The sequence below is a fragment of the Neopsephotus bourkii genome, unplaced genomic scaffold (assembly GCF_033783945.1).
Source record: "Neopsephotus bourkii isolate Nb327-2 ecotype Australia unplaced genomic scaffold, CSIRO-AGI_Nbou_v1 NB_816, whole genome shotgun sequence".
Classification (NCBI taxonomy): Eukaryota; Metazoa; Chordata; class Aves; order Psittaciformes; family Psittacidae; genus Neopsephotus; species Neopsephotus bourkii.
The window spans coordinates 177,464-192,090 of record NW_026901312.1 but is presented as its reverse complement, the minus strand read 5'-3'; the positions used below and the strand labels follow the sequence as shown (position 1 = coordinate 192,090).

Genomic DNA, 14,627 nt, shown 5'->3' with positions numbered 1-14,627 from the left:
TATTATGTCTGCTTGTTAGTTGAAGAAAGGCAGGCTTCCAGATTGGCTGTCCAAAGATGTCTAAGTGTTTGTCTTTTTATGCTCATAACCATTAAGTATGAGAAAAGTTCAATATCTGAAAATTTTCTTACTGTAGTCCTCTTGCTTCCTGCATGTACCACAGAAGTCTCCCAACCTTGCAAATGGTTTCTATTAAATACTAATGGTGATATCATTAAAATTTCCCCGTTAAACAGTCCAAAGAAAAGCATCATCCTTTGAATGCCTTTTAAAAATCTCAGTAAAATTACTCTATGTAACTGGGTGAGAGGTTGTTTATTCCTTTTGATGGTATCCTCCAGGCAATAGATGAAAACAATGTATGTTGAAATAGTGCTGTCTTACTGCAGTTATCCATGATATCAATAGACAGAATTTCTGAATTACTTCATCTGCTTAAGAAGAGGGGAATTCAGAAGACTAACCCATTTTATACTATTCCTCTTAAAACTCAAAAAAAAACAACAGTCCAAAAATTGACAAATCCAAGAAAAACTTGCAAGCACACAGTTTTAGTATGTTATCATGACAAATTTTTTTGTTGTTGTTGCTAAAAAAATTAAGAATGGGAAAAATAGATGGAAAATGAGGTATGAAATGCAGTACTTACCCACTGATATAAAATTCAGTCACTAAGGATCACATAATTGTTATCATATATGATAGACGTTTTACTACTTTTTATTTGGGCAACACTGTAAATTGGAACAGTGTTTCTAAATTCATTAGGAAAGCAGCCCTCTGCTAAAACCTGGTAATGTAATTTGGATAGGTGGTAAAGAAGCAGCATGAGGTTAAAGACAATTTATAGAACAGAACACAGTAGTGGAAAATTCCTTACAAGAAATGTTGGAAATGAAGGAAAGAGGAATTTAAAGCCTGTGCACACTCGGTCACTCCCTGTGGGGATGGGGGAGTGAGTCAGAAGGGTGAAAGTGAGGAAACTCATGAGTTGAGATAAAGACAGTTTAATAGGGAAAGCAAAACTGTGCACACAAGCAAAGCAAACCAAGGATTTCATTCACCACTCCCCACGGTCAGGCAGGTGTTCAGCCATCTCCAGGAAAGTGTGACTGCACCACATGCAACAGTTACTTGGGAAGACAAGCACCACCACTCCAAATGTCCTCCCCTTTTTTCTTTCCCCAGCTTTATATGCTGATCATGATGCCGTATGGTGTGGGATATCCCTCTGGTCATTTGGAATCAGCTGTCCTGGCTGTGTCTCCTCCCAACTTCTCCTACACCCCGAGCCTCCTTGCTGGTGGGGTGACGTGAGGAGCAGAAAAGGCCTGTGTAAGCACTGCTCAGCATTAACTGAAACATCCTTGTGTTATCAACACTGTTTGCAGCACAAATCCAAAACACAGTCCATACCAGCTGCTATGAAGAATGTTAACTCTTAATCGCAGACAAAGCCAGCACAGGGAGACAGGAAAGAGTGCAAGTGAAATCCAGTAATAAATGGCATCTTAGATGCTGTTCAGTGTGAAACAGCATATTTGTACCATATTATAGTATTTGAAAAGTTCTAAGATTTAAAGTGTCCCTGACAAAAACAATTTAGGATGCTTTGAGACTGATAAGTCTGGAGGAAATAAGACAATAATCTGGGGGAAAGTATAGCTCATGGTTAAAGTATGGGAATGAGGTGAAAACTGGAACGTAAGTGATGAAAGACTGTACTGGAAAAGAAGAACAAGGCTAGGAGCAGGGGGCAGGGGGAGAAGAATGTAGATAAAGAACTGTGAGAGGTAACAAGAGTAAGGAAGAGAGGTGAAAAGAAATAAAGATGCTATTTTTAATAGGGCTTGAAAGTGTGTTCTATATTGTAGGCATAAGAAGTGAACCCTTCAACTGCTGTTGAACTACTCCCAGTTGGATGCTTCTTTGCTGCCTTTGCATTTTGTATCCGTATGTTACGTATCTGTGTTCCAAAGTTATAAGTGGGCATGGAGTTATGCCTGCCTGGAAATTCCTCCTGGAATTTCTTTTATGCAGAAAGATTTTGTTTAGACTAGCTTTCTGCTCAGTCTTGGAACAGAGCAAGATAATTTGAGGGTCAATGTGACGTGTCACGTCTCTTGAAAGAATCATCAGAGTAAGCACTAAAGCAAGGAATGTCTCTTGTGTTTGTCTGCATGCATGTAGCAAAGCAGTTGATGAATTAGCCCCCTTCAGCCACCACCACAAAAGCAGAAGTTCAGGTAAGGTGAGCGTGACCTGACTGTGCCAGATCATTAAAGGAAAAAGCAGTGGTCTTCTGGTGGAGAGCCAAAGAGCTTGCAAGGGAGTGGGGATTAAAAAACCATATGCTTGCTCAGCCTTAGTGGTTTGACTAGCATGGCAGCAAAACAATGAGCTCATTCCCTGGCATACCCTAGGAAGACAGACAGAAAAGCAGCCATAGGGTCATTTGGCATTTCAGAGAAGGAGGTAAAAGGGCAGTATAATGGACAAGTAAATTTGACTGGAGGTCAGAGCCTGGAATCCTGATTGCCCATTGCAGCTCTCCAGGCTGGGAGGCTGGTATTTTCACCTTTCTGTCTGTCTTCACATCAGCAAAATGTGAATGTTATTAATAGCTTTTGCAGGTAGCTTCTGATACTTAATTCAGTAACAATTCTGAAAAGTGGAAAGTCACCTGGAAACATTACACACTTTTTAACCCCCTTGTTTGTACATTAGAAAGCCTCATGTGTACAACCATTACATTCAGTATACAGATGGCAAATTTAGACTGTAATTGTTTTCATAAAGCCAGTAGTGTGAGCATTTCCATCAACAAACAGAACAAAAGCATTAAGCCTGCCATATACATACCTTGGAACTGGTCCCTGAAGTCGTTCAAGCTCCTTTGTGTGCAGATGGATAGACAAGAGAGACAGATATTCCCAGCCAGAAGGGAATGACCGTGAAAGAGACTTTATATTATGTACATATATGCATAGTGCTTAATAATAAAATCTTGCTTTAGTAATAGCAAATGACTGTTCTTAAAGTCTCTGGTTTGTGTATGACAGTGTAGGGCTATAAACTGGAGAAAAAGAAGAGGAAAAATATGATCTAATAGTAATCTGATGTCAGTTTGCACCCAGTATGCCTAACAGTTCTTCAGTGTGCTCATATTCAGGAGGAGAATGATGGACTAAGTGAAGTCAGTGCATTCCCATGAGTTTCTTTATACTCCTTACAAACTGTGGAGTACCAAAACACAAGGCTGAAGTGGGGACATGAGGCAGTGGGACAGGGAGTGAGGTGGGTCATGCTTGTGTGCCCACTGTTGCTATGATACAAGTTTCTTCTTTAATTTCTTTTTTTCCCTCCCACCCTATACTGTGCCCCTTCCCTGCACACCCTATTTTGATATGGTTTTGCCTGTTGATCCGTCTGACCCTGGAGGAGCTGGAAGAAAGCAGTGCCTATTAGGGGCTCATTGAATGCACTTCACAGGGGATGGCTCTGTGTACGTGTTAGAGGGTCGCTAATGGGGCATACGAATAGCTGAGGGTCATGTCTCATTGCCATGGCAAGCCAGATTTCTTCACATGAGCTGGGTGCATTCATGTAGAGGAAGAGGCTTTCAGTTTTAATATACCCTAAACTGTCTTTCTCCACTACACTGGACTTGGTTGCTCTTAAAAACTGTACCCCATGCTGCTCTCAGTCTAGCTATTAAAATTCATCAGATACCCTAAGCTGCAAGTTTTCAAGGGTGTTGTTTTGGTTACAGGTTCTTAACTGCTGCTCATCTCCTGCTGATACTGCAGTAAACCTGCCAAAAGCCTTCTTTTGCAGATAGAAATGAATCTGGATTAGTTTCCAGACATTCTGTCAAGAAGTTGTACAGCACATAAGCTCCAAAAAGCGAGGGTTTTTTTCATGACCAATTCTGTACAGGCAGTTGTCTATTTTTGTCCACATATGGTTTGTTTTTCTGAAAAATTTCAAATAATTCAAATGTACATTTCAAATGAGGATGCTTAAGAGCCAGAAACAGCTACTTCATTTTACACACGGCTTTAGTGGTTCAGTATGGCTGGACGCTTCCCTTTTTGATTGCTTAGCATGAAGAGTAATCAGAATGAAAAATAGGCAGAACTAGAAATTTTCATTTAATATGGCATTTACATTATTTTCTGTCTAAATAAGATATAGATATAATATCAATACCTTATTAAGATATATATATAAGGTCAATACCTTATTGATCTTATATAGTTGCTATCCAAATCAGTATGTTCATGTGCTGGTTTAAACGGTAATGTTAATGTAAGTAGGATAATATCTCAACCCCACAGTACTCACTAATCTGCAACATCCAACATCTTTATCTTCTCTCCCCAGCACTGCAGCGATAACACCCACCATTGCCAGTCAGATATGAACATAGTAGGTGCTTGGAAGAGAGGTTACACTGGAAAGAACGTTGTGGTCACCATCCTGGATGACGGCATTGAAAGAAACCACCCAGATTTGATGCAGAATTACGTGAGTGTCCACAGGAGTTCAGATTTTGTGCTTTATTATTACCCCAAATAAATTTGTTGCTCCTGGAAAGATAGAAGGAGAGAGGGAATAATGGAAGGAATTAAAATGGAGGGGAGGAAGGGAGAAGGGAAGGAGGAAGAATCTTACGGGGTTTCCACAAACATTAACACCAGTGGGAGGAAGGAAGAAAACTTCTGGTAATCTGTATTGTTCTAGTTAAGACTGTGTTCCATCTGAACATACTTAGTATCTGAATGCCTGTTGTAGCTGAATTTCTGAAGGACAAGAACCAATCATCAGGTGCTTTTTTTCTTTTCTCTAATTATTTTACTTAATATCCTTATGCTCTAGGAACTTAGAAATGGAATACACTGCCTTTCAATGCATGCAGCTGAAGTCTGTTTTTGGCCAGCAAAGCTAGCAAAACAGTAGCCTTTCTCAAAGGCTGTAATTTTAGGCATGTCCTTCCATGTATTTATTTTTAAAGGTATTTATGATACTGCTAGAAATCATATTAAAGGAAAAGAACATTACTTACTATGATTCACTCAGTTAAAAACAAATGTAGACTATTTGGGGGTCTTTCTAGTAAGTCCTTCTTAACTCCAGTGAGTCCCCTCACAATTTGTAATGGGGCAATCTTTGTTTTCTGCGTCCTGTGTCTCACGTCGCCCAGGAAATTTCTGTTTGCTTGTGGTTCATCATATTTGAATGATTAGCTTAACATACCTTGGAGGGTTCTGTAACTCAAGAAGGGGCTCCTTCCCTAGTGGGTGACTTCTTGTGTTAGTGTCAGAGTTTGAAGCTGCTTGGAGCATCAGGGCCATGCTTTTCTAGAGTGATTAGTCCTGTGGTTTTGGGAGTAAGGCATTACCTGAAAGCACGTGACTTTGAGTACATTCTGATTTCTCTGGAATAAAGTATGCAAGGTGTACATTCACATAAGATAAGAAAATAAACAAATATACATGGATTGGGCCAGACTGGGGAAGATGACCAACTCAAGGCAAAGTTTACCTTCACTCCTATTACACAGATCTTGAAAAAGAGCCCTGAACACAGGGAGCTTTTCACCTTGAACAGAGCATTGCAGAGATGAGGGTAATAAAAATATTTTTAACAAGCCATCAAAAGCTACAATTGTGTCCACAGTTTAAAGCCACTTATTCTAAATTAGCCATACTTACATCCGTATCCTTCCCTATGCTGCATGTGGAACTCAGCTTTGAAATACATGAGGACTGCACAAACACAAGTGACAGCAGCTGCCCTATTTGTCTGTATGCTTGATCCTAATGTATGCCACATCTTTCATTTCAATCTCTTACATTATTTAAACAAACCAAATATAATTTTACCTTCTCAGTGAATGACCCAGATTGTATCATGTCACCTCATCCCAGTACTGTCCTTACACTGAATTTAAAGCAGCTATTTATTCCCTTACCACCTCTCTCCTTTTCCTCTCACCAATAAGGAATTTCCCCAAAGCAATACACATTGCTTGTTTGATGACAAATGCCTTCTATATGTTGGATTATTGCTGGTGTGGCTGCAAGCAGGAATATTTGAGGTGGATGTGGTAACTGCTTTTGAGCAAAGAAGAGATTAAAAAGATCTTCTTGCCATGTCAACACACCACATGCTACCGCATCGATTAATGGGAGCCATACAAACCAGCAGCTATTTACTCTGTGAACTATTTTCAGCTGTAAGAATTCTGGTAAATGTGAAATATGGAACAAAGAGGTAACTTGCAAATATTTGAAACAGTTGTGCTCCCAGGGAAATGTGAATGCTGTTTATACTGAATGTCAAGTTGTATTTTTATAACAGTATTCTTAAGAAAAATATATTATTTCTTGAAACTATTACTGATATTTCAATCATCATTGTGTCAATAATTTCTTGAATCTTGAAACATTTAGCAAAATATCAATTTTGAGAATGAACCCTCTTTAACTTCCAGAAGTTTCTTAGAAGAATTTTAGTCTTCTGGTTAAATGAAACACCACTTTCTAGCTCCTCTCTGATACTGGAACTATGCTTTTTTCTTTTCCAAAAATAAAGTAAAATAGTAACTCCCATAATTATTAAATAAAAAATCCTTTCCTAAAACATGCAATCATCACAAAACCACAGGAATGTTAGTTAACCTAATTACTCTCTTGTAGGAACCTGCTGAAGAATGTATAGGCCATATAAGTCAACGGTTAATTAATGAGAAACTGGTTTTCTTTGTCCTGTTTGCTGTAGGATTCGCAGGCCAGTTTTGATGTCAATGGAAATGATTTTGACCCTATGCCTCGATATGATGCCAGCAATGAGAACAAGTAAGGCACTGTGACATTCATGATATTTTCAATCTAGTTCATCAAGTGGAAAGCACCAGTTCTTCTACAAAAGTCTAGGGAACTTGACTCCTTATAAAGCACTGTGATTTGCATTTAACCTTTGTGAAATATGTATTTATTTCTCTTCCATGCACACTGCATGACACTTACTCGTTGAAAGCATTTGGAGCCATCCAAAACCACATAAAAATCAATTGGAGAGTTCTTGTGAAATGTGAATTTTACAAGAACTCTTGTTCTCGTGAAAATAATAATTTTAATCCATTTGGGATGCAGAATATAAGGTGTTACTCTTAGTTTTCCCAGGTATCATCTCATTGAGGTACTGGGGGGGGGTCGTAATTTGTGACAACTGTCTTAGCTTCTGACTCTCTTGAACTTTATAGACTTACTGTGTTGAAGAAATATATAAGTTAGTGAAGGTCTGTTTTCTTTAATAATGTGTTTTAAAGTGATGGAGATTTTATATGCGGAGGCTTAATAGAGACTTTATAAACCCAGAAGTGGCAGATTGTAGTATCCGTTCACATGACTAGTTGGATATATCTCAATGAATGACACATTTCTCCTGCAGAGCTCTGCTTTCTGTTATTTATCATTCCAGCTGTGTTCTTTGGATGTGCTGTTGTGAGGGCTGGGGAAGATATCAGGAGGGCCATCTCGCCTCAGGAAGCATGCCACTTTTCTGCCCCCATGGATATTTGAAGGCATTTACTTATTGGTAGCATTTTTTTAACTAGAACAGAAAGAAATACCTTTCTGTGAAACTGCATGAGTTAGAGGAAGGAGAATCCTACTAGTTGTCAACATATTGACTGTGTATTTTGCTTTCTTATGGTTCATTTTGTTGGGTTTTTTTTAATTATGGAAAGCATTTAGTATTTTCTTCCTGCAGAAGAGACACAAGAGGTGAAACTTCATCTTTTACACAACTGAAATGCTTTTGTGTTTATGTTGTTTCTTCCCTACAACCCCACGTTTTCCAGAATAGTGCAGCAAGAGCCAGGAGTCAGCAGCAAAACATTGGCTTCACTGGAGAATCCATTTAGGCAACCTTGGATCACACTTTGATGGAACAATCCTCTCTGATCAACACCTTTTTCATAACACCTGGACAGGGCCTCGTTACACATAGCTGCTCGTTACATATAGAATCATAGAATAGTTAGGGTTGGAAAGGACCTTAAGATCATCAAGTTCCAGCCCTCCTGCCATGGGCAGGGACACCTCACTCTAAACCATGTCACCCAAGGCTTTGTGCAGCCTGGTCTTGAACACTGCCAGGGATGGAGCATTCACAACCTCCCTGGGCAACCTCTTCCAGTGCCTCACCACCCTAACAGGAAAGAATTTCCTCCTTATATCCAATCTAAACTTCTCCTGTTTAAGTTTTAACCCTTTACCCCTTGTCCTGTCACTACAGTCCCTAATGAAGAGTGTCTCCTCAGCATCCCTATAGGCCCCCTTCAGATACTGGAAGGTTGCTATGAGGTCTCCACGCAGCCTTCTCTTCTCCAGGCTGAACAGCCCCAACTGTCTCAGCCTGTCTTCATATGGGAGGTGCTCCAGTCCCCTGATCATCCTCATGGCCCTTCTCTGGACTTGTTCCAACAGTTCCATGTCCTTTTTCTGTTGAGGACACCAGAACTTCACACAGTACTCCAAGTGAGGTCTCAGGAGAGCTGAGTACAGGGGCAGGATCACCTCCTTTGACCTGCTGCTCACACTCCTTTTGATGCAGCCCAGGATACGGTTGGCTTTCTGGGCTGGGAGTGCGCACTGAAGCCGGCTCATCTTCGTTTTCTCATCAACCAACACCCCCAAGTCCTTATCCTCAGGGCTGCTCTGAATCTCTTCTTTGCCCAGCCTGTAGCTGTGGATTTGCCTGTGCCTGGGATTACTCCAACCCAGGTGTAGGACCTTGCACTTGGCATAGTTAAACTTCATGAGGGTGGCATCAACCCACCTCACAAGCGTGTCAGGGTCCCTCTGGATGGCATTCCTTCCCTCCAGCATATCAACCAAACCACACAGCTTGGTGTCATCGGCAAACTTGCTGAGGTTGCACTCAGTCCTAGTGTCCAGGTTACCGACAAGGATGTTGAACAAGACTGGTCCCAACACTGATTCCTGAGGGACACCACTCGTTACTGGTCTCCAAATGGACATTGAGCCATTGACCACAACTCTTTGTGTGCAGCCATCCAGCCAGTTCTTTATCCACCGAGTGGTCCATTCATCAAATTGATGTCTCTCCAATTTAGAGACAAGGATATCGTGTTGGACAGTGTCGAACGCTTTACAAAAGTCCAGGTAGATGACATCAACTGCTCTACCGCTGTCCATCAGTTCTGTAGCCCCATCATAGAAGGCCACCAAATTGGTCAGGCAGCATTTCCCCTTAGTGAAGCCATGCTGGCTGTCACCAAGCAGCTTCTTGTTTTTCATGAGCCTTAGCATGGCTTCCAGGAGAATCTGCTCCAAGATTTTGCCAGGCACAGAGTTGAGACTGACTGGTCTGTAATTCCCCGGGTCATCCATTTTCCCCTTCTTGAACATGGGGGTTATATTTCCCTTATTCCAATCGTCGGGAACTTCACCTGACTGCCATGATTTTTCGAATACGATGGCCAGTGGCTTAACAACTTCATTTGCCAGCTCCTTCAGGGCCCGTGGATGGATTTCATCAGGTCCTATGGACTTGTACACGTTCAGGTTTTTAAGCTGGTCTCGAACTACATCCTCTGCTACTACGACCCATGGCTTTTTCCTGGCAGCACCAGTAGAGATCTTCTATACTTGTGCATCAGCCGGCTGTTTCTGGTGCAAGGGTGTGTTTCCTTATTAGCCTCCTGCAGGACAGCAAAGCAGTTCTGCATGGGGGAGCAGGTTTAGGAGGAAGTCCCTTGCTTTTAGTTGTCTTTTTCCTCCTTTTTTTGTTGTTCTTTTTTTTTTTTTGTTTCCACTAATTCCCAGCTTCCCGCGTTAATGACCTTCTTTTTTCGTCCATGAGCTACAGGGGAAGCTTGAGGCCCCTGCACAGTTTGGGCCTGGAGCAAGCATTCCTGCTTCCTCTCAGCTTCCCTGACATCTTGTAGCCTATTAATAGCTTCCTGCAGCTCAGTCACCTGCTGCAGGAGAGCCTCCACCAGGGAGCACCGAGTGCAGCCCTGCCCATTGTGCACCTTTCCCTCACCAGACCAGTGCAGGCACTCTACACCCCGAGCTCTGCACTGCAGCCTCCCCTCTCATCGGCCCTGCCTGGGTGCCTAAGCTGACCACCACCAAGACAGCCAGAGCAGAGCTCCCAGACCGGGCCCTGGTCATACGACGAGTGCTCACCATCCTGCTCGAACTTCTGCTCAAACTGCCTCGACCCACCCTGTTTGCCCGCTCTGTTGCCATCCTCCTGATAACTCGCGCTCCCTGGGGCAGGTTTTTAACCAGTCAGGTCTGGTGCTGCTGCTCCTGGCTCCATTCTCTGTGAGTCCCTGCTCGCATCAGCTGAGCTGCCGGCTCCCGGGCAGGTCCTGTGGAGGACTTGAGGCTCCCTCAGTGGCTCTTGTCGCTCTGAGTTGAGGCTCCTGGATGCTGATCTCCCCCTGCTCCAGTGTTGAAGGCGTCCTCTCTTGAGCTACTCACCTCAGTAATTCAATATAGATACACTCATCTTACAGCAGAAAGCTGGTGAGAACAGCTGTAACTATTCTTATAATAACTGTGAAATAACTGTGAAAACTGAGGTGAATTCTGTCAAGTACTTGTTTGGTCAGTCAGCCTGACCCTGTGTGGTAGGCTGAGATGAGAAACATGTAAGGATTTAGCACATAGAAGCTATGTAAATAAATGCACGTATATAAGGCATACATCTTAGTTGTGATAATTAGGAAATGCCCTTTAACATAGAATCATACTATGTTAGCATTAATTTGAATAATAATAATATTTTTTTTGTGATTGCAGTCTTTGCATATGTTCTCATTAATTGCTCGTATTTGACACTGTTTACATGCTGCCAAATAGTTTTGTCTAGAAACGAGTACATGCAAGAGCTTGTTCTTTCCTTTTTTTTTTCCCTTTTGCCTATTAGGCACATCTTTCTCATCCTATTTTCATACAGAAGCTCAGTTTACTGAATCTTATTTGCCTTTTCTTCACTAGAAATCTCCTAAAGCAAGTACACCATGAGAAAATAAAAAAAGAAATTCAGTAAAGTCTTCTGTTTTAAAAGGTGTAAACGTTCTGCACTTGCAGGCTAGTTTAAGCAAAAAGAAAACACTGATGTAGAAGAAATGGTGGATAGAACCAGTTGTGGCATTGCCTCAATTAAATTACTTGTAAACTGAGAATTTCAGAGCTAGATGGTCATATGGAAAATGCTACTACTACACTGAGGTTGTTGGGAGGTATGCTCAAAAAACATGTTCATTGAAACAGAAGAATGAATAAAAGTCTTTTAAGCAAATAATACACCTATCCACACCATGAGCAGCCAATTTATCCAGGAGAACACTATCAGACTGTGTTGAATACTTTACTAAAGTCCAAATACACAGTGTCCACAACCTTTCCCTTGTCAACTGAGTCGGTCACCTTTAGTAGGAGGAGATCAGTTTGGTCAAGCAGGACCTGCCTTTCATGACCCCATGCTGAATGGGCCTGATCACCCAGGTTTCCTGCACATGCTTTGTGATCTCGCTCAGTATGATCCATTCTGTGACCTTCCCTGACACACTGGGGTCAGGCTGACAGGCCTGTAGTTCCCAGGATCTTCCTTTCTGCTCTTTTTGTAGAGGTGTCACGTTGGCCAACTCCAGTCCTCTGGGACCTGTCCACTAGACCAGGACTGTTGACAGATGATGGAGAGCGGTTTGGTGAGCTCCTCTGCCAGCTCCTTCAGCACTCCTGTGTTGAACCCATCCTGCCCCATAGACTTGCGTATGCGTAAGTGGAGCAGGAGGTCACTAACTATTTCCTCTTGGATTATGGAGACTCCAGTCAGCTCCCCATTTCTGCCATCCAGCTCAGGAGGCTGAGTCCCTTAAGGATGGCTGGTCTGCTAAAGACTGAGGCAAAGGTGGCATGAAGTACTTCAGCCTTTTACTCTTCCTCGGTCGCTAGGTTTCTCCCAGTTTGCAGTAAAAGATGGAGGTCCTCCTTGGCCCTCATTTTATTTCTAATATGTTTGTAAAAATATTTTTTATTATCTTTCATGGATAAAGTTCTAGCCATTCCTTTGCCTTTCTAATTTTCTCTCTACATAACCTAATAACATCCTTGTACTTTTGATGGGCTGCCTGTCCCGTCTTCCACAGGTGACAAATTATCTTTTTTTCCCTGAGTTCAAGCAGTATCTCCCTGCTCAGCCAGGCTGCTCTTCCCCACCAGTTTGATTTCTGGTGCATAGGAACTGCCTGCTCCTTCACCTTGAGGATTTCATTCTTGAAGAGTGTCCAGCCTTCCTGGATCTCTTTGTCCTTCAGTTATGTTCCCCAAGGGATTCTGTCAACCAGCATCCTAAACAGACCAAAGTCAGCCCTCCAAAAGGAAGCCCCCTGGAAGTTTCTCTAAGTTTTGTACAGCTCTCCAGAGTGAATTGCATGAAAACAGCACTGCCAAAAGCAGAAACAACAAATCTGCAGCCAGGTCAGGCAAGTACCTCATTCAGCAGAGCCTAAGATCAGAGGAGAGCGAGACCAGGCAGAAGTGGGGAAAATAAAGCATGGCCTGAACCTTTCACTGGCCTAGCCAGTTTCAGTGAACTGAGGTGACTGCATGACAATGCCCCAGGTGCCTGTGACTGTTGTCGGCAAAACTGAGTGTGATGGACAGCCAGTTACCAGCAGTGGCCTCCAAGGAGTTTTGAGAAAAAATGTGACAGTCAGCCTGGCCCTCCGAGAACAGTCCTCAGCTGAGCTGCCAGTTTGCATCACAGCACATCCCCCTCTACTGTCCACCACCCCACCATGCCAGGGACACATCCTCATTTACCTGGGTGAAGATGCCTCCTATCTTGGAACTGGGGCACGGTGAGGGTACACTTGGAGGTGCCCCAGTTAGGTGCAATTTCAGGGATTCAGCCTCTGGTACTGCAAGGAGTCATGTACCTCCAGCCGTGAATCATGGAATCTTTGGCGGGGTACTTAAAAAGCATGTCTGGAGAAGGGAAGCTGCTTTCTGTTTTGTTGCTAGTTAGAGTTTTATATGGGATTACCTTCTCTCCTAGGGTTGGGGGACGTGAGGACTTGAGTTTTCATACTGTCCCTGCCTGATGAATACTCTGCCCTACCTTAAGGTTTTGGTGAGATGTGGTGGTGGGAGGGCAGATACTATGATATACCGAGCTTTGTCAATGTTATAAGGAGGTATAGCCTTAGTGTAGAGTCAGGTTTTGGACACAAAGGATACATGAAGCATGCTTTCAGTGTAAGATTAATTGTCAGACTGTCCTCCGCTTACAGGCTCAGTATTTCCAATTAGGAGATATGCTGAGCAGCACCTAAGCACCTTCAAATTTGGGGGCAGTCACTCTTCCTTCTGTAGTTCCAGCAAGGCTCAACAAGAGTCAGATAGGTACTGAAAAGCACTTCTAGTAGCCTATCTTATGTTTCTATGTTTCTAAAATATCTTTAGAAGTAGGGCAAGAGCTCTGGTTATCCAGCGTATGTGGTCATTTGGCACTAGATACTCAAGTTTTCTTGAAAGTTGAGGTAATCACAACCAGCAAACTTTCTGAAAGCCATGGTTAGCAAAAACTTTGTAATGTGGAAGATCAATTTGGTTGATTCCTGATGCCTGCTGTAGCAACTGGACATCACTGCATAATAGTGATTTGTGTTTTCCAGTAAATGTGGGATTTACAGACGAGCCATTGTTCTGTGGAATGATCTAGTTTAACTCATTTTATAACCCAACCTTAAGGGATGGAATGATAAAGAGTAAAAAGAATTGCTGTAAAACTAAGCAGGTGTCTCTGGGCAGCTTTGGTGTCTCTTCAGAGCTTTGCATGCAGCTGTGAAACACCAGGGTACTGGGTCTGTTTCCTAGTTTTTCACTTTTAATTAGTAGTGAAGGCTTTCTGCTGCTGAGGGTTATTGGTGAAGAAAAAGGAATGAGAAAAAATTAACTGGCGACTTGTGGAGAGGCTGTAGATAACCAGAGTGGTACTTCACATAATTATATTTTTGAAGTTTTACATTAAATCTTCTATGAGCTAAGGAGAATAGGAGGGCAGAAAAAAAAAACAACATTAGACTAGTATTTCAAGGCTTGTAGTCAAAATCAGGGTGGGACATTAGTTTCTTTAACTACTATGGTATGTAAAAGTCCTGCCAGAAGTTTACTTTGGTTTCTACAAATTGGCAGCAAATCATGAAGCTTGTAAATGGTACAGGCCTATACTAGAGCTTTCTTCTGCTGAGAGGTTAAAGGCAGCAGTCAGCTGTGGATGAAGTCATTCCTGCTATGCAAAGCATCTTGTTTTGGTTTACTGCTGTCTACTGATGCTTTATTCTCTTTCTGTTATTCCACCGTTACCTGTAAATATCTATGTTGAAAAACTAGCACTAGTCACAGGTTGTTAGAATGCGGATGGGATCACTGAAGTACTATTCTACCCATTGTATAGACTCATAAATAAAACAGAAGTGTTCATAGCATTAAAACATTTTGCTATTTTGACCAAACAAAAGTGAGTTTTTCTGTTTCTTGAAAATTTCTCAGGGGTGGTATTTCAGAGTTTAG

At 42.1% G+C, this 14,627-nt stretch overlaps 1 protein-coding gene across 2 annotated transcripts in view; it reads left to right on the top strand.

Moving 5' to 3' along the window:
* PCSK5 (proprotein convertase subtilisin/kexin type 5) overlaps positions 1-14,627 on the top strand; it is a 269,863-nt gene that overhangs the window by 78,106 nt on the left and 177,130 nt on the right. For both annotated transcript variants that reach the window (XM_061355628.1, XM_061355629.1), the window contains exons 4-5: positions 4,387-4,530; positions 6,787-6,863. In XM_061355628.1, coding sequence (XP_061211612.1) covers positions 4,387-4,530; positions 6,787-6,863 — 221 coding nt within the window. The remainder of the gene's footprint in view (positions 1-4,386; positions 4,531-6,786; positions 6,864-14,627) is intronic.